Genomic DNA, 20,341 nt, shown 5'->3' with positions numbered 1-20,341 from the left:
CTATAACTAAAGCACATCAAGATAAAGTGTATCACTAAGGATGATCTACCACGTCACCCTTTTCCATCCAGTTGCATTCTTTCATAGACAAAACAATGTTGAAGCTTTACCAAGAAGCGCATGGAAACTTTACCTCTAGCTTTACTTGCCACAAAACTTCCACTAGGTTCTGGGCCTTTTTTCCCTTAAGCATTGTGATCCTTTATACTTTCACTTTGTTGCAATTCCAACTTAACTAATATGCAACATTGCATCCAATTAACTAGGCCCTCATGTGTACCTAACATGCTAGAAGCACCATATGCATTAAAAAACATTCTTATTTGCATACTTTGGACCATTGCAATGTGAGTCTGCATGGAAATTTGCATACTACAACCTAAACCAAGATACACTTTTCCATATATTTTATGTATCACTAGTTATACTTTTCCTCATGACCAGAATTGTACAAAGCATTTGCATGACCAGCATTAATACCATGAGTCCCAAACACAATGGGCTACATATATGCATTGTCAAACTTGACACTTTCTGCCCTAGCATCATGCCAACATTGCTATATATGGGGTTATACATATTATCATCCATACCTGGACAGGATACATTAGGCCTTGCACACCATGCATTGGTTGTTGTATACCATAAGGAGTTGTATCATACATCCTCGTATGCAGTCACTGATACACCATAGTATGGAAACTAGTGCGACCACCAAAGTACCTTGGCTGCCCTATCATTACATGCATGCCCTTATGTCCAAAAAGCATTGAATCAACACTTCCAAGTTCGCCCTACATATGCAGCTATCGCATCATTTGCTAATGCTCACTACCCACATTTGGAGCATCACACAGTTGTATTGGCTCTTCCTTCAATGCATCTTGCTGTCCCAAAGCTCTTAAAGACAATTTCCTCTTCTTGCCTTTGTTGCCCTCCTTTAAAGGATTCAAAAAGCGCATCAATTGAGAATCATTTGCCAATTGCATAAGCATTTCAACTAATGTCCTTAGCTGATCTTTAAACTGGCCATGAAATTCCTCTTCCTCTTGCTAGTCATCATCTTCAAGAGACCTAGAATGATCCACGTTTGGTCTAAACCAACATTATCAGCTTGCTATTCATATTGTATTGCCTTGTCCAAGATCAAGCATTGCATTTTCTCCAACACTTTGTGAATTTTCGGATTGAGAGGCATTATCACTACTTGATCCCATCTCACTATCTAGAGACATCCTTGCTATAAATGCTCAATTGAGCACAATTTCAACACTACAACAAAGTTTCTGATCTTCAATCAAGTGTCTCGAGCCCACCAATTCAAGGAAATTGATGGTATCCCAACAATGGAACCATGAAACTAGTCTTCTCCTCGAAGAGGGTGGTAAATGACATGATTAAGCACTAATTACAGCAAGCATAAAATTCACATAAACAAAAGAGTATACTTTACCACCTTAATCTTGGACAATAGACAACCTAATTAAGCTCCAATTATAACAAGGATAAATTTCACATAAATTAAAAAGCACACTTTACCACCTTAATCTTGGACAATGGACAATTTGTTGGCCCCAAAACTCGCGCCCCTTGTGGTATTTCTTTAACTTGTATTACAAATGTATGGAATACAACTAAGATCCTCTAACCTCCTCCACTAATCCAAGTGTCATTTGCTGTCAAAACTAACATACAAGCCTCCAAACCAATTTGCCCCTTAGTTTGCTTGGGGATTAGCCTTTACAATGCTCCTTGAAAGACAAATCTAATCCCAAAGTTGATATTGGCTGGTTGGCCTCTTGAATCTCCCTAAAATTTCTCAATTTCAGCTTTTGGAATTTAAGTCCTTCTCAATTCTGAGCATGCATCCCGAGATGGCTATCAAACCTTAATTTTTGCTGTAAACTAGGGTTTACAATAGGAATATGTTCAATATCTCCACTTGTAATGACTAAATGATGGGATTCCACTAAGATAACTTGAGAGATGGCTAGGAAATGAAAGAGAATGTTGTAGAGAGAAAAATTTCAAAGTTTAATTGTGAGAAATACTGAAAAACCGTCACTACCTTGCTCAAATAGCCATGGAAGGTGTCATCTCCAGCTTAGGACCACTAAAAAGAGTATTACTCCTTCTTCTATGCCATCACCTACACCAAAGAACCTTGGGTTGCTATCATCTACTCTTGGAGAGCTCCAAACTAGTATTGCTTGCTATAGGACTGATCCTTGGTAGCTGCAAATTACATCAACATCTCCTTGCTCTCTAACAGCCACCTCTCTCACAATGGCTAGAATAGACTTCCACCAACCCACAAAAACGTTTATCCCACTTGCATGCGCAAGACTTACAAGTGACAGCCTTTTAATCTCATTTTTCGACGTTATCCAACTTATTAAATTAATTTTTAAAATATTAATTCTAAAAATTAAATTAATAATTATTCTAGAGCTTAGAAAATTAAGTTTACCAATCAATAATTAAATTAACTAGGTCAATTTGTCTTCTAAGAATCCATGAGCAATTATTAGCCCTTAGACCGGTATTAATTAATTAATTAATGCCCAATCTCTAATGTCACCACTTACATTAGTTGCCAATAACTTACTCCCATGTCTCTAGGACTAGGGCACCTATGAGCTGGAGAGGGTGCCGTGCATTGATGGATCTCAAAACGCAGCAAACTCCAAGGATGACTGGCAGCAGCAAATGCAACGGTGTGAGGCTGAACAAATGTCAAACAAACAATCAAACAAAGGAAAACAGTCGGACACTAGATACTACAAAACGTAGTTGTGCGAATGATGTGGCACGCTATACAACCACGCTGGACAATAAATGCACTAATAGGAGATGACATCTATACCAGCAGGAGCAAATCTGGGTCAAACGCGAGCTAGTACATGATTTGCAGCAGTAAATGCAGCCAGCTGACTGATGTAGATAGGCTGAGAACAATCACCAACATATAGAGGGGACTGGAGATCAAGCGCCAGGTGTAGATCAGTAGTGGACAACAGCTCAAATTGAGATATCCTCCGCGAATGGGGTGGGGACAACAAAGACACGTGCTAGCAATCTACAAAACAAGATTAAGGCTGAGTGGTGGGCAGCCCATCTATTTATAGATGGCTGGATCCTCCCAAATTAGAGTTTGTCTTATGGGACATAGACAATTTCTAGGAGCACATTTCTTTTTTAATGAAACTTTGGTTAATTTGTGTTTTGGGGCTATAATAAAATGCATTTTTTAGCTCAACATTCGGGCACAAATTGGGCCGAGAACACTTGCATGCAGGCCAATCAAATTGTGGATGAGCAATTCCTTTCAGAACTATTGTAATTCCTTGAATTTCAGCAGCTTCTGTGATCACAAACTCCCAATTTGTGGGTGTGCTTTCCAAGATGGCTAGTATACCCTAAATTCAGCAGAAATTAGGATTTATAACAGCAAATTCAATGTCATCCTCTTCAATTCTGCTAGAAGAGAAAGAAGATCTGCCGAGGGGAGAGAAACTTGTCACTCTGACATAGAAAGTACCCCAAACAGCAGTCACATGCTGATCAGGAGGCTATCAGGTCGCCTATTGATTTGCAACGCAAGGATGCTGTGGCCTACCCCAAATAGTTGTTGCCTTCAGTCTGGCAATGCCTAGATGCAGTCGCCTGCTTCCAAGTGATCTTTTCATGGGTGCCAATGCCATTGAACAGCTTCCTCCTAGCTGAAAACAGCCTGCACAGCAGTCATTTGCAGTAAAACTGCCCTCTCCCAGTCTCAGTCAGTCCCCCAATCAGCCCAAACAAGCTAGCACAATAGGTGTTCTCTCCTTCTAACAAGTGGCAGCCTTTCCAATGCAAGACGCAACCTCTAGACAGAATTTTCAACAATCCAAAAATTTGGGGAAATTAAAAATCCTCTTGTCCTGCCCAAAAATTGGTCACTACCCATCCACAATCTAATGTGCTAAGCCCTTTGAACTTGAAATTCTTTTTAAATTTCATCAACCATAGTCCAATCATTAAATCTTTAATTTTCTCAAGCCCAAATGATGCCACAAATCATTTCTAAGGGCCCATTTAATGCCTAGAACCAAGATAGTCACAAGACATCCACTAGTACCTCTCCAACATAACTCATAACAACTTTTATCAATGCCCCCCACTGCCCAACTTGGGTCATTGACTGTCATTGTCCCAAAATAACTTACACTTCACATGTGCACAACTTACTTACGCCAAAGCATTGAAGTAAAAATGCACATCCTTGTGGCACAATCAATTGCTACAATATGCTTCTTGAGTTATTTCCATCAGATCAAAACTTCAGAATGAAATTTCAGACTTAACAATTTTGAGCTCACAATTTGTATCCATGAAAATGAAATTTGAAACATGAAACATCTTGTTCACCGCAACCATGCCTTGAAACTGCTGTAAACTGTTCTTGAATTTCTTCATCACCAGAACTTCTACGAATTATCCTCAATACACCATGTTGATGGAACAAGGCAAGATCCCCAAGTGTTTATGGCATGAATGCACAAAACCACAAAAGCATACAAACCATAAATAAAACGGCAAGTTAAAATAGCCATGAAAGAGAGAGAGCCATCTCTTCATTCGTCCATTTCTTGAACAAGAAAGCCACAATACAATACTTCTCTCGCTCCAACTTCCTTCACAAGATTGCATGTCCATAACTTCCAAAAAAGTAGAAAAGAGAATTCCATACGATGTAACTCTTCACATCTTAAGCTAAGTGTGAACAATACTCTAGTCTAATAAATGTAACTGCATATGCTAGGCCACAAAGTAAAGGGTGCTAGTTAGCTACGTGTGCTAAGGGACTCTTCACAAATGAAAGTATACAGTGGATGCCACATGCACCCCACTTGAGACACAAAACACCTATGTGAGTGGGGGTTTGAATGCCTTGCCTAAAACTTTTGTCAAACAAGATACATGTGTACAAAGGTCAAAGTATGAAAGAATGTAATAATGGCATCCACTATCATCCACGTCAACTATCAATGAAGACAAGTGGGAACCACCAGCCTAGGATCTATGACCCAATAAGTAGGCAGTCCAAACACACACAAGTTACAAGTCATGCATGTTCATTTGCTTGTCAAGGCTGTCAGAAGCAGTGCAGCATAGACAAGTGCTGAAATAAACTACTGAACACAAGACAAAAAAAGAAAGAAAACAGAAGAACACTGCAAAGGAAGAGAACTCAAAGATGTGCTCCGGAAATGGAATCCATATACCAAACATGAGAATGCCGCATACAACAATGAGGCTCTGGCTCTTAGGCACATGCACTGGCTCCTCTCTCTGACAAGAAGACCACCTGAAAAATGATGATAATTGAATGGGAGGAGGAGGAGCCACAGAATAAATAGGCATAAAATAGGCCCAAAATAGTAGCTGGTCCGTTACCATTTAATGTTGATCAACTAGCATAAAATGCCATAAATGCCACACAAAACCCACTAAAATAATGCCTAAATAAAAGGCGATGTGCCCAGTCTTGATAGGCATGCACACACTCACACATGAGCTAACAAACCTACTAACACCCTCTCTCAGATCATGGGTGATCTGATACAATACAATGATACAATGATAAAGGCTAATCATAGTCCATACAACATAGAACCACCAAAGTAAACCCATGGATACCCAAGCAGTGGGTGATCAAACTACCACCTGTCAAAATGACTTAGTGACCAGAGAGATAGTAGGGTTTGCAAGGGAAAGCACAGTGTGTACAGCAAACACTGAGAGAGAAAAGAAACACAGAAGATGATGAAAGATGAATCATGCTGATTAAGTAAATTTGATACAAGGGTGCCGTAGCACAAAGGAAGCCCTGGAGTGTAGGAAGATTGCCGAAGAAGCCTCTGAGTCTGCAAATGCAAGATGGGGGGGTGTCGCCTGGAGCAAGGAGACTGTCGTCAAAGAGTGAGGAGCATCTGATTTGCAAATGCAAAGATGAAGAGTGGTACCTATGAACAGGGAACAGCCAATGAAGCCTCTCTCTGCAAATGCAAGCCTGATGAGATGGCGCCAGTAGTTGTTGGAGTGGCATCAGAAGGATGGGAAGCAGCCAAGAACCAAACGCAAGGTGCAACTGCCTCTAATGAAGGTGACGACTGCTGGAGAGAGACACCAGATGGTGAGGAACCTCCCTAGCAGCCAAACACAAGAAGATGGAGCCGCCAAAAGGGTGGAGGATGAGGCCAGATAGGGTGGATGCTGACACTAAGAGAGTATGGACTCCAAATGAAAGGTGTAGGAGCACAAAAGATGTTGTTGCCAACAATGGAAGATGGACGCCAGCTGAAGAGGGACACACTACTACCATAAACACAGCCAACTGGAGATGAAGGCTGGCACCACGAGAGTGTAGAAATGGTGGTAGAGAGGAGAAAGAGAGTGAAACCAGCCTTCCTTCTTGGAATGGGTGGTGATAACCTGATTTAAGAGTTAATTACAGCAATAAATAAATGCTCATAAAATGAAATACACACTTTACCATAACATTCTTGGACAGTAGACACCCTGTTGGCCCTAAAATTGGTGCCCCTTGCGGTATTTCTTTAGCTTTCATTCAATTGGAAGGAGTACAACTTGAGATTCTTCAATCTCCTCCTGCTAACCAATTGCTCTTGCTATCATAAATGACCAGCAAGCCTTTTGGGTCATTTGCCCCTTGATCCACCCAAGACTTCTTCTCCAATTTGACCCTTGGCTGGCCAAATGCTGCCCCAAATCGATTTGAGATGGGTTGGCTCCTGAAATCCCTTGATAATCTTCAATTATCAGCTGCTGATTTCAGTCCCTTGAGCCTTCAATCTTTGGCACGGATCCCAAGGTGGCTGCTGAACCCTAATTTCTGCTGTAAATTAGGATTTACTGCAGAAATTACAGATCAGCCCACCAAAAGTGGCTGAAATCTCCTCCAAATGGCTGAGAATTGCTAAGAATGGATGAGCATAGGTTGAAGGAGATGAGAGAATACTGTAGAGAGAGAGAAAATTTTGAGATTTGTCGCGAAAAACTAATCAAAATCAGCTGCTGCCCTGTTGTACCAGCCCCAAACGGATGCACCAACAACAATAGGAGCATCAGAGACTGTGATCTTCAAGAGAAAGTGCATCAACAGTAATTGCCAGCTTCCCAAGGTCAAGAATATGCAATCTCCGTCACCAAAACGGTCTTCAATGGCTGGGAATTGGCCCCAAAAGCTGGCAGCAACAGTCCAACACCTCTTCCCAACAGCTCCCAAAATGAAAAAATGAGATTTCCCTCTCCCTTCAGCCCTATTTAGCCTTTCCCCCACTTGCATGGGAAAGTTTTGCCAAGTGACCGCTTTCTTAATCCATTTTCAGCAATTTCCAGCCATTTAATTAATTTTTAGAATTAATTAATTCTGAAAATTAATTCAAGCCTTAATCCATGCCCAGAAATTTGACCTTGCCCATCCAAAAATAAATTGGCTAGGCCATTTGCAACCCAAAGTGGTCCCATGCATTAATTGACCCTTAGACAAGCATTCATCCATTAATTAATGCCTAGTCCCTAGTGTCACCACTGACACTTAATGGCCAATTAATGGTCCCAGGGGCAAACTAACACCAAAATTCACCTAAAATCTAAAAAGTGTAACTTGTTACAACTTTTGCCTTTGACACCCATCTTTTTCACAGGGTCCTTTGGCCTTCAACTGTGAAAAACAAGCTTGCACCTCACATGTGCAACACATGTGCATCTTTTAATTGCACATTTGATTAATCCTTTAATCAAATGTCAATTAAACATAAGCAAAGCATCAAAATTTCACGTCCTCGTGACAGAGAGTGTCAAAAGACTAACGAAGAGAGAGTGGGAGTGACGGACTGAAGGATCAATCGTAAGGAGTGAATGAGAGTGGCCTATAAATAGGCACAGTCAGTCTAGGGTGGTGCCCCTTTTTGGGGCTAGAAGCCCTAAACGCAAAACGCAGAAATGCAAAAACGCAAATTGCAGGTAAAGGGTTTCTCAACACCCCCTCTCAAGCCCAAAAAGGGGAACAAGAGAAAAGTGAGGTGGAGATGCAATGCTACATACTAAAGAATGTTCATGCCACAGGTGCCACTTGGACAGTGTCCCTCGTGGGAAATTTGTTCACTTGCCCAATTGCCCTAGTACAAAGATGATGAAATCATGCAATGCATAGGAGGAATGTCGGACTTTGTGTGGTGCCGAGAACCATAAGGATATGCCCATACTCGATCTTAGAAGGTGGCTCCATGCTGACCAAGGGATGAAGAAGACCCACCCTAAAATCTAAAAATACCACATGAAAGGAGACCTTTGAAGATAAGCAAGAGACAAGATGAGCTGTAGAACCCGAACCTCAACCTCGCGAGAGAAGCCACTAGCTACGTGGCTCCATGCGGGAAGGAATACGAAGGCTTAGTCACCAAGTTGTTGCTAAAGATCCAAGGGCCCCAATCTAAGGAGATCCTCTAGATCCTAGGTATGAGTAGAGAAAATGATTGCTCAAAGGAGAGCCACTCCTCGAAAGTGAAAGGTAGTGGTGTGTGAAGAACCTCATGGCACATAGGGTCCCTCTCTAAATCGGAAGGAGTAGAAGTAGGAGCTCCCTTTGAAGCTGAAGAACTGAAAGTCCCCTCTAAGGGCGAAGTAAGAAAATCCCCCTTTGAATCCCAGTCTAAGAGAGAAAGGGAATCCAACCACTCATCTCACAAACTGTGAGGCATCAAATGATGAAGGAAGTGCTGCCGGTCGTGCTAAAGAAGGTATCTAGGGCTCGAAAGAAGAAGCCGGAAAGCACCAAGAAGTGGCCTCTCGAGCCTAAGGGAAAGAGGATGGAGAAGAAGGAGACTCAAGATGAACCAAGGGTGGGGAATAGTCGAAGACTATCAAGAGAGTGGACTGTGGAGGAGATATGGGCCATGGAAGCCACTGTACCCGGAAGTGGATGGGGGAAACCTCCATGCAATGGGATGGTCTCCAGGAGGACTTATCGCCTCGTAAGGTCTTAGAGCCTCCGTGTACTCCAAAGGACTTAGTATGCGTCGGTTATGGCTTATTGCCTTGAGCATAATACTCCAATAGCCGATGCAAAACAATCTCTGTGGCCCACAAAGGAGAGGTGGCACAAGGAGTGGCTGGTAGAAGACGCATATACTCCGAGGAGTGGGGAGTGGGGAGCAAAGGTCGATATCGACAATCATCAATTGAATGACCACTCGTGCTGCAATAGTAGCACCCAATAGAAGGGCAATCTGTCAGTGGAGACGCCATGGTACTGGTGTGGCAAACTGGAGAAGGAAGGGTAGGAGAGAGAAAAACAATATCTCCCAATGCACAGCGGAAATGATAGAGAAATCAAATGTTGATGCCGAACCCGCCACCAATCTTTGTCTTTTGTGATGAGGAGGATCTTTGTTTCCATAGATGGGTGGTAAATCCCTGATTACAACTTAATTACAGCAGCAAACAATAAATGCAAATTTGAAAATACAAATTTACCTACTGATCTTGGACAATGCACACCCAATTGGCCCCAAATTTGGTGCCCCTTTTGGTATTTTTTTAGCTTTATTAAAGAAAAAGTTGATTTACAATGGGATTCTCCCGATTTCCTTTGCAATCCCAACCCCCCTTGCTTTTCACAGTGACCAGCAAGTCTTCAATCTGATTTGCCCCTTGACTCGAGCAATTGATTAGCCTTCACTCACTTCATGGACGATGAAAATGCCCCAAATTCAATGGCTAGCAAGTCCTCCACCTGAATTTAGCTGAAAATCACCTTCAGCCCTGAAAATTCCAAGTCTTGGAGCTTCCAATTTTTGGCACACTTCCCAAGGCTGCTGCTATACCCTAATTTCTGCTGTAAATTAGGGTTTACAGCATCTCCAAGGGTCCAAATGCTGAAATTTTCGGAGCAAGGCCGTGAAATGGCTGGGAGATGAGAGAGAAAGCTGCAAAGAGAGAAAATTCAGAATTTCTTCGCGAAGAACTAAAGAAAATCTATCATTAACTGCTGCTGCCCTATCTCATGCAAAGAACTAAAGAAAATCAGTCATTTACTGTTGTTGCCCTGTCTCAACAGCTTGTAGATGTTGTACCTACTGTTGATTGGTCTTCTCCAACCCCTAGCTACCTCAGAAGGTCCTCCAATGGCTACAAATCAGACCAGCAACATCTCCTTCCTCTCTCTTACAGGCTGAATACACTAAAAATGGCTCTCCAACCTCTAAAGACGTTTTTCAATCTTACATGGGCACTTTTGACAAGTGGCAACCTTTCCAAATGGTTTTTCCAACATTATCCATAATTAAAAATTATTTTTCAGTCTTCAAATACTGAAAATTAATCTAATAATTATTTTGGTGCTCAAAAAAATAATTTGACTAGCCAATAATTAAATTCGCTAGACAACTTCCATTCTTGAGTGTCTCTGCGCCATCTTTGGCCATCAAATTGGCATTAGGTACCATTAAACGCCACATCTCTAGTGTCACCAAAACTGACATTTATGGCCAAATGAATAACATAGACCAACAATTGGCACCAGATACGACCAAGTACATGTGCGGCATAACTTATAACAACTTTTGTCTTTGACATCCCGTGATTTCCTCAAGTCCTGGGCTCATAAATTTACTATAACCCTAGTTACACCTCACATGTGCAACATTTATTTAACCATGTGATTAAAAATTAATCCACATGTTAAGTGAGGTTTCAAAAATGCATATCCTTATGAGACTCTGAGCACCTCCAACTCTGATACCATGTCAAAATGACTTAGTGACCAGAGAGAGAGTAGGGTTTGCAAGGAAAAACATAGTGTGTATGGCAAATACTGAGAGAAAAGAAACACAGAAGTTGATGAAAGATGAATCATGTTGATGAAATAAATCTGATACAAGGGTGTCGTATCACAAAGGAAGCCTTGGAGTGCAAGAAGACTGTCGAAAAAGCCTCTGAGTCTACGAACGCAGAATGAGGAGGTGTCACCTGGAGTAGGGAGATTGCCGTCGAAGAGTGAGAAGCCCCTGAATCTACAAACACAGGGACGAAGAGTGATACCTACAAGCAAGGAGACAACCGATGAAGCCTCTGTCTGCAAATGCAAGCCTGATGAGGTGACGCCAACTACTGAAGTGACATCAGAAGGGTGGGAAGCAGCCAGGAACCAAACGCAAGGTGCAACTGCCTCTAATGAAGGTGACGCTTGCTAGAGAGACGCCATATGGTGAGGAACCTCCCTGGCAACCAAACACAAGAAGATGGAGCCACTAGAAGGGTGGAGGATGACGCCAAATAGGGTGGATGCTTACGCCAAGAGAGTATGGACTCCAAACGAAAGGTGTAGAAGCACAGAAGATGCTGTCACCAACAATGGAGGATAGACGCTAGCTGAAGAGGAGCACATTGCCACCATAAACGTAACCAACTCGAGATGAAGGCTGGTGCCAGGAGTGTGGAGATGGTGGTAGGAGAGGAGAGAGAGAGATGATGGAAGAGAGTGTGTAAGAAGACTAACGAAGAGAGAGTGGGAGTAACGCACTGAAGGATCAGCCATAAGGAATGAATGAGTGGCCTATAAATAGGCATAGCCAATCTAGGGTGGCGTCCCTTTTTGGGACCACAAACCCTAAATGCAAACCCTAAACGCAAAAATGCAAGTGAAGGATGAAGGGTTTCTCAATACCACCAAGGTGCCTCAAAGAAAACCTAATGTCGATGTCAATTGTACCAACGCCTAAAAATGAAGAAGAGTCATAGCAGATCTATGTGTCCATCAATAATGTCTCACAATAGCATACAAGACTATCTTGTCAAAAATGCCTCGGAACATATGTGACCATGAAGTCCCCGCCTTTGGCCAAGACTGCTAAAGTGTCCCCTTATGTGAGATCAGATTAGGAGCCAATCCTGCTATCTATCAAATAACAGTCAATCACAAATTTGGATGTCAATCCCACTCTAGGATTTGAACCTACCAAACTTTGGTCGATACGCGAGGTGCATCCTTCCCAGTCCTCTCATACTAGGGAAAGGTCCTCTCAATGCTCACGCCTATCCATCCATACAAGGGATGGAAAGGCGGAGTGGGGAATGTTCTCTGCTTGCTGGAAGGAACACCTTTCTTTTTCTTTTCCAAAGCCCATACTTAGATTAGAGTATTATAACATGCTTTAAGTATTGCCAGATACAAGAAATCTCAAAATCCGAATACTTTTATTAATTATCTAACACAATTATTATAGAGAACCCACCTGGCCTATCGACCCATTATATATTTTTCCAATAGTCATTTTAGAAACATTTGCATATACATCCCTCTCAGGAACCTATACACCTATATATCTATATAGATGAGGCTCCGCTGCCCCATCTCACCACCCCCTCACACTCCTCTCCGGCATTGGAGAGTCGTGAGGGATAACCGCATCACCTGGACTAGAAAGCAACAAAGGAAAGGGCAATCAAGCCCTTCGCTCGATTTGAAGAAGTGGATCCTTGCTGCACCATGGACTTCCCCTTGGCCGAAGGATCGGAGTCAAAGCCTAAGGAAGAGGATGACTTGTCAAACGGGTCCGCATCCCTCTTCTTCTTCTTCTCCTTCTTCTATGGGAGCTATTAACTCCTTGCAGTCCTGCAAGTGTCCCTTCTTACTAAAGTGATAACACTGAGCCTTCGACTTCTTCCTGTCACCTCTCTCTAAACTTGTAAAGGCCCCACTGGAACCTCCATAATGAGATGAAAGCCTCCCTATAAACGCAAAGATACATCATTCTCAAGCAGCATGGAGAACGTGTAAAGCTCATAGGTGTAGAGGATGTCTGCGTCCCCAAAGCATTGGTCACTCCATCAAACTCCAAGGGAAGCTTGTAAAGTACCGTTCCCACTAGATGTGCCTCTACAAGGGCTAACTACGTGTGTCGAAGTTGGTCCTATACCTGTGTAACATAGAGCAAAAATGACTGAATGGTGTCCCTCGGCTCAAACTTCACCTACTGAAGCTGTCCATAAAGAGTCACAGCATACATGGGAAAACATGCCTCCTATAACATTTGAAGCTTCAACTATATTTTTGGTGACATAGTTACAAGAACGAGACCTCTCAGAATGAGGGAACGACCAAAGTTAGGGAATGGGAACAGAGGGAATGGTGTGTGTGTGTGTGCGCGCACACACACATACAGAATCAACACTCAGAATCTAGAGATATAAAGAATTGAAACACAAAAATGACTTTAGACATTTGATCAGAAAATCGTTGACTAGCCATATCGCATGTACGCATAATTATAAATTGATCTATTAATATCCTTTTTCAATATCAACCATAATTCATAAAATTAGAGACATAATAATCAAGTTTCAACAATAATAAAGATTCAAAACATTGTAATCAGCAATGGATTGTCACATTGTAATCAACAATCTTGCATAAGTCCAACAAGTATGCATTGCAAAGCCACAAAATATGCATTAAACTTTAAAGTCTAAAGATCCAAGTTACAAGAGCTCCTAGTTCCAAGTCAATACTCTAAAGTTCCGAGAGACTAGTCACTAAGTGCTCTCATTCATGGAAGATGGCTCCACTATGCCTAAATGCTCATCCTGCCGAACAACATCCTAGCCATTACCATCACCATCACCATCATCGTCGTCATCTTTTTCCCAATGTACAAAAGAATCAGCCTTTGAAACTGATGTACAAGCTAGCAAGCGAAGATTGGAGCTCACATAAACTAGATCATTTGTCTTCATTGCACCAAGACAATTTCTCTTCTTTGAGTGAATATGATTGAATGAGCTCCATAGTTGTTCTAAACAAGAAAAGCTAATTGTTTGGCTAAGAATACGAATAATCAAACTCTGCAACTTTGGAGTTTCTGCCCCGTAGCCTTCCCACCATAAAGCAGCCCCTATATTTATCCTATCCTCTAGGATCAAGCCTTGCAAGCAATGTGTTCAAAGCCTTGACCACCCCAAAGTCTCTTTCTTGTATCTTCCCTTAAAACTCAAGATCAAACACATATGCTGCAACATGCATAGGAGAGTCATACTCATTCCATCTGCTGATGCATAACTCCTTGATCTGCTCATACATGTCTGCATTTGGTTCCAAACTCTCCAACTTCTCAATCATCCAATCCATACCTTCATGGATCTTCCCAATGCATGGATCCATACCATCTGCAAGCCTTGACATATGCATGATAGGGTCAACCATTTGGTTGGTGCAATTCACCTCATCCCAAAAATCTCTATCAAAGACATATGGATTGCATAACATAGCAATAGTAGTGGCAACCCCAATTCAATTTTCATACTCATCACTAGCAAATAGCTCCCTAATTGCACCTTTGTACAATCAACCAAGCATAAGAAAGCTCTATGCAAATCATGTTTCTAAGTATTTGAGAAATTCTTTGTCACTTCTCTTGGGAAACTCAACATGCAAGTGCTAATGATTACATATAAATGTGATAATCTTGTTGTCTTTCACAACAAGAGATGCAATCCATGGCAAGTCCCCAATATCCTTCAACAAGTTATTCAAACAATGTGCCATGCATGGACTAAAGGTGATATGTGGGATACATTGCCATTAAAATGTTTCCCGCTGCCCTACTTATAGGTTCACCATCTGCCACAAATTGCACTACATTTTCTACCCCAACAACTTGCATTGCCTCGCACCACTTAGATGCCAATACATCTGCACTCTTTCCAGTCTTTGAAGCATCATGACTACCAATGAAGTATACATCCCCATGAGAACATGCGACAACACTATGAATGGACCTATGGCATGTGTCACTCCATCCATTTGCTATCAATGTCACTCCATTTCTAGCCCATTGATTTCGAATATTTGTTGTTGCAATCTCTATGGCTGCTTTCTCCTTTTGAAGCAATGTAGTCCTAATAGTTTCTGATGAAGGGGGCTTATATGTGGATCCATACTCTGCAATCTTTGTCGACATATTTGAAAAATAAGGTGACCTAGCTGATTTGAATGCAATATAGTCATGGTAGAAAAAGCGTGCCACTATTGCATCAATTTTCTCCTTTTTCTTTGGTTCCCATGAAGTGTACAATGAACTGTCTTACACCACAACCTACTGCCACTCATGGCCCACAAGAAGGCAACATAGCCACTAATCCTGGTGGCCTTCTACATGAAGCACCATGCCTTGCTGGCCTTGGAGTCCATGTTGTTGGATTCAATGCTATGTTTGGCATCCTCCTAGCATGTGAATTCCCCATAGAAGTGGCTGTGCGGTCAACTAACTTCCATCTTTTCTCAATTGATACATTAGTGCAAAAACACACACTCTTTCCTCTCCTCGTGTAGAAGATGGGCTCTCGCTTTATCAACCCCACTAGTGCGAGCATAAGAGCAAAGTTTGCATTTCCAAGGGTGAGCCCCTCCACCTCTCAATGGCACCCCTGCATCTACCTTATACCACCATGACCAAATAGTGCTTCAACTTCGTCCAGTTGTTTGACGAAGTACCAGTTGAGGATGATAAAGATCCCATAGATGTCAATGCTGCCATCTATATAAAAGTGACAAATAATCAGTAAAGTTTAATGAAATTGTAGAAATTTGCAGCCCAAATTTCAACATGCATGTGTTTGCTAAAAATGCCCAAACTTTGGTACTGCTTCAGTCTTCCTTTTACTGAAAATTCCCTAAATTAGGGTATTCCAACCTCCATTCCTTGGCTGAAAATGCCCCAAATTTGGGGCGTTCCAACCTACATTCCCTTGCTGAATATGCTCCCAAATTTGGGGCATGGAGCAATGACTGATTCCAAATCCCCCAAATTTAGGAGGTCTTTCAAATCCCAAGAACCAAATGCCCCAAATTTAGGGACATCACAACCAAATTGGGGCCCCAATCCTTGTTGAGAAAGCCCCAATTTTGGGGCAACAATTGATCCAAAATGCCCCAAATTTGGGGGAGATTGCAGCCTAAATCATAGATGCTTTAAATTGTGGCAAATACCTGCTGAATCACCCCTAAATTGGGTCAAAGACTGATCTGAAATGCCCCAAATTTGAGGGAAATTTCAAATCCCTAATGCCCCAAATTTGGGGGCAATTCAAGCCTCAATTGTAAACACTTTAAATTTGGGACAATCAAGAACTTTCGGATAATTGGGGTGATTTGGAGCAATCATCCAATTTGTGACATTGGGAGTGATTGGGGGCAATCAATAAGGGGACATTTCAAGTCCCAAATTGCAATTTACACAAATTTCTTAACATTTAAATAAAATTGAAAGCGGTGTGCACGCTTAGTAGACACCTTGCTATTTAGAAAAGTTGAAATTGATTGTTGATGATGCACCAAGTCACAAGTGAACCTTCCACTCCACACCAGCTCGTGACAACCCATAGGGCTTGGCAATGAGATGTGGGGAAGTGAGTGTGCACGAGAGTCCACCCAAGGGGGGGGAAGAGAGAGAGACAGAGAGTCTGAACAATGAGAGAGAGAGAGGTGAGCAGCCTGCAAGCGATGGTCAATGTGGACAGACGATGGGCAGGAGATCGCACGACAGATGATGGGCGGACAACAAGCGGGAGATCGCGGGCAAGAGACCGACGCAAGCAAGAGATTGGAGCGAACTCAAACGACAAGGAAAAGGTATGTTTTAACTTTTTTATTTACAAATATATATACCACACTAGAAGGGCCGTTCCAAACAAGGAACGGCCAAGGAACGAGATGGAACAGATTGGAGAGGGTAAGGGAACGAGCTGGAACGTTCCGCCAACGTTTCATGAGTTTAGTCCTCCCGAAACGCGTTAATGCATTCCTAAGCGCCGAAACAGATGTTCCTTATCTCTATGTTTGGTGATATTCCATAAGAGATAACTATTAGTAGAACTTCTTTAGAAATACACTGAAGCAATGCAAAATACAAACGTGCATCATCCAAATCTCATGTAAGCACAAATTCCTCATAGTTATCCTCATCAAAATCTTCAGAAAGAGAAAAGCAACGCTAAAGCAGAGGAATAGCTCCGCGTACAATGTACCAAATCTGCTTCTACACAAATGAAGTGTTCATCACAGCACTCCATGTAAGATAGTCAAGTCCATGTATCTTATCATCTATATAGAAGTGCGTGAAGGAGCCATTGGGAGAGGAGAAGAAGAGAAGATAAGGATAGAGGGTATAGGGAGAGGGAATACAACCAAACCAACAGCAAAGACTTCACAAAATGAGAGTTCACATGCAATCTAACCAAAAATCTGATCAAAAACAAAGGCCAATTGGTACAATATGATGAAAAACCAGTCAAAAACTGCCAAAAACAGTAAAAATGGGCTGAACAAACAGTCATCCAGCTATGGTTAAGGGCAAAAAATGAAAAAACGCAAGCTGATGGAGCATTTGATGCAACTAATTAACAATCACAGGCTGGAATCCAATTGCAGACTGAAAATGCAGGTTGCTGGTCTAAAAACGCAGGTAGCAATGGACCTCTAACAGGCTGAAAATGATCAGCAACAGGTCACCTAATCAGCTAAAGGGAAGGACCTGTAATCAGCAGAGAAATCGCAGGAGGAACCTAGATTCTACAATCTGATACCATATCAAAAGTGGTGCAGCAATGGAAGCATAGACAGTAAAAATGGGCTGAACAAACAGTCATCCAGCTATGGTTAAGGGCAAAAAATGAAAAAAACGCAAGCTGATGGAGCATTTAATGCAACTAATTAACAATCGCAGGCTGGAATCCAATTGCAGACTGAAAATGCAGGTTGCTGGTCTAAAAACGCGGGTACCAATGGACCTCTAACAGGCTGAAAATGATCAGCAACAGGTCACCTAATCAGCTAAAGGGAAGGACCTGTAATCAGCAGAGAAATCGCAGGAGGAACCTAGATTCTACAATCTGATACCATGTCAAAAGTGGTGCAGCAATGGAAGCATAGACAGGTGCTGAAATTTAGAGTGCAACATGATGGTCAGTATTATGTGCTGCAAAATTTTTGTGCAGCAGAGACCTTTAGTGGCTGTGTTTTCAATCTAGATTGTCATTCTTATGTGTCAACAGTGCTTGGGAGTTTCATCCTGCTGCTGATTACCTGACAGAGCTGTATTTTCTGCAATTTTTCTCATGCTTGGCCTATGTCTGAACCCTGGCATTTTGCATCATTGCCAGCTCCTGTATGAGTTCGGCCTTAAGGGGTGGTGTCCTGAACAGGCCTGCATTTTCACACTATTTTGTGCACCATTGCATGGATATTTGTTGTAAAATGGTTTGTCACCTGTTATACCTGTAGGCAGTGTAGGGTCATGATCAATTATGGAGCAATTTCAGCCTTGGAACTCAGTTTTCAGATGAATGTTCCTGCAGTCTGCCTCAGTTTGACAAGCTACTCCACGGTGCCAGGTTGCAGTCTAATGAAGCAGATGCTCCTTGTGCACCTCATACAGTATTGGATTCTTATCAAGGTTCTTCATTTCAGTTCTCAATTGTTCTTCCAAAGTTGGTGTGCAGCTATGCATTTCAAGTTGCCTGTTAGACCTGATCACCCACCAGGTCTCACAGGGAACCACTGCAGGTGGGTGTAACCAAAGCAAGTAAATGCTTACCCAAGAAATCATTCGGAATGCAAACTTGTTGACCTCCGTGCAAGGAACTTGGGGACATGTACACAAACTTGCGGACAAATACACAAGGAACTTGGACCAAATTGCACAAAAAAGCAATTTACAAACTTGCAATTACTTTGATGTCCAAATTCACAGGATAATATATGCAGGATCATTACTTTTCGCCTAAACTTTTTATCAGTAGTAATGTAATACCAAACATATGTCATACTGAACATTGAGTTAATGATGTGATACTTACTGAACATCCAGACAGACCACATTCCCATAAGCCTCCATATGTCCGGTTCATTGGATGGAAGAACCAAATTGAATGACAATAAACCTCCAACTGCCATGGAAAGATACCCTTGAACTTCAAAAACGGTGTAAAGAGCTGTTCCAGGTACAGCAGGGTTCTTCGTCTTAGTTGACGCACGAGGAGCAAATGTGGCAGCTGTTTTCCGAACAACCTGACACACCAACACGGTTCTTCAGCTAGAAATAGCGTATGTCTATTAAATTCCAACACATGCCACATCAAATTTCAAAAGTACTCGCAACTCATGATGTGAAACAGGAAACACCAGTGTCATGCTGCATGAATACAAAGGCAGAATGCTAGTGAGGTGCTCTGAATGATAACTTTCACAAGAAGTTTTGGACAAATTCGCACTATAATTCCCACAATGTGAATGAGCTGGCAGCTCCTTGCCCCCAACTGTGCTTAGCTAGGTGTGCGGTGCCTCCCAAGCAGAAGCTCATGATGTTAAACACTATAGGGAAAAACAAGGGAAAACAGCCCCTGTTCCGATATGAGAAAATGCCAAAAACTTATCGTGTTTTCACTCAACTCGTCACTGGATGCCAGTAAAACTCAAGTGTATGACGCATATGCCAGCTTTGGGTCAGGATGGATGCAGATAATCCCTTGAGGGAAAGCCAGCAATCCTCGTCTTCCACTCAGACAACTAGAAAGATTGAAGATGGAAAAAATTGAATAATTGTTTTAATAAAGCCTGAATTCCAATCGAAAACTCTCCTCTAAACGTTTGAACCACGAAGGGAGATAACTGACCTTGGTGATATCCTTATCTAAGCTGATGTCTGCCGTTTCGCCAGCTTCCTTTTCTTCGCCCTCCTCCTTCGGTTGTTTGGCTTCGTCGCTTTGCACGGTTTCCGAGCCCGTTTGGGAGCTTGACTTGACCGTCCATTGGCGGGAAGCAGAGGAACCAGAGCCCCCTCTGTAAGGCCTGAAGTCGGCGACCAGTATTCTACAACACGATGTCGACGCCGAGGAACGAGAAGAAGAAGAAGACGACGACGACGACGAAGAAGGAGAAGAAACTGCAGAACGAGAAAAAGCGGAGGCGAGGGCATTCGAGGAGCATCTCAGAAGACTCCCCTCCATGGCCATCGCCCTTGCCACCGCGCTGCCTCAGAAGGCCGTGGTGGTGGTGAGAGTGGCATAATAAGTGTATTTTCCCCTCAAAATCCATATTGTTTTTTTATAATAATGCGGTAGCTTTGTATTTCAAAAGTAATAAAAAATATTACGGCAATGCAGCATGCCTAAGCCAAAGTTAGTTTCTTCAAAAAAAAAAAAACCCCTATAGATCCAATAACAAGACTTTAGGCGGGGCTGGTATGACTACAAGGTCTACAAGGTCATATTTCAGAGT

General features: G+C 42.2%; 1 protein-coding gene across 1 annotated transcript in view; it reads right to left on the bottom strand.

The window, feature by feature from the left end:
• The window catches only part of RPH1 (resistance to phytophthora 1), a 47,198-nt gene extending 27,061 nt beyond the window's left edge, over positions 1–20,137 (bottom strand). Inside the window, exons 1-2 of the mRNA XM_087676504.1 lie at positions 19,738–20,137; positions 18,922–19,132 (exon numbers count right to left, since the gene is read on the bottom strand). Of these exons, the coding sequence (XP_087532630.1) occupies positions 18,922–19,132; positions 19,738–20,076 (550 nt within the window). The 5' untranslated portion in view covers positions 20,077–20,137. The remainder of the gene's footprint in view (positions 1–18,921; positions 19,133–19,737) is intronic.
• Between the last annotated feature and the right edge of the window lie 204 nt (positions 20,138–20,341).

Source organism: Lygodium microphyllum, chromosome 4 (genome assembly GCF_053477565.2).
Source record: "Lygodium microphyllum isolate KBCC chromosome 4, Lygodium_microphyllum_v1.1.10, whole genome shotgun sequence".
NCBI classification, from domain to species: domain Eukaryota; kingdom Viridiplantae; phylum Streptophyta; class Polypodiopsida; order Schizaeales; family Lygodiaceae; genus Lygodium; species Lygodium microphyllum.
The sequence above is the reverse complement of the archived record's forward strand: the minus strand, read 5'-3'. Positions and strand labels throughout refer to the sequence as shown.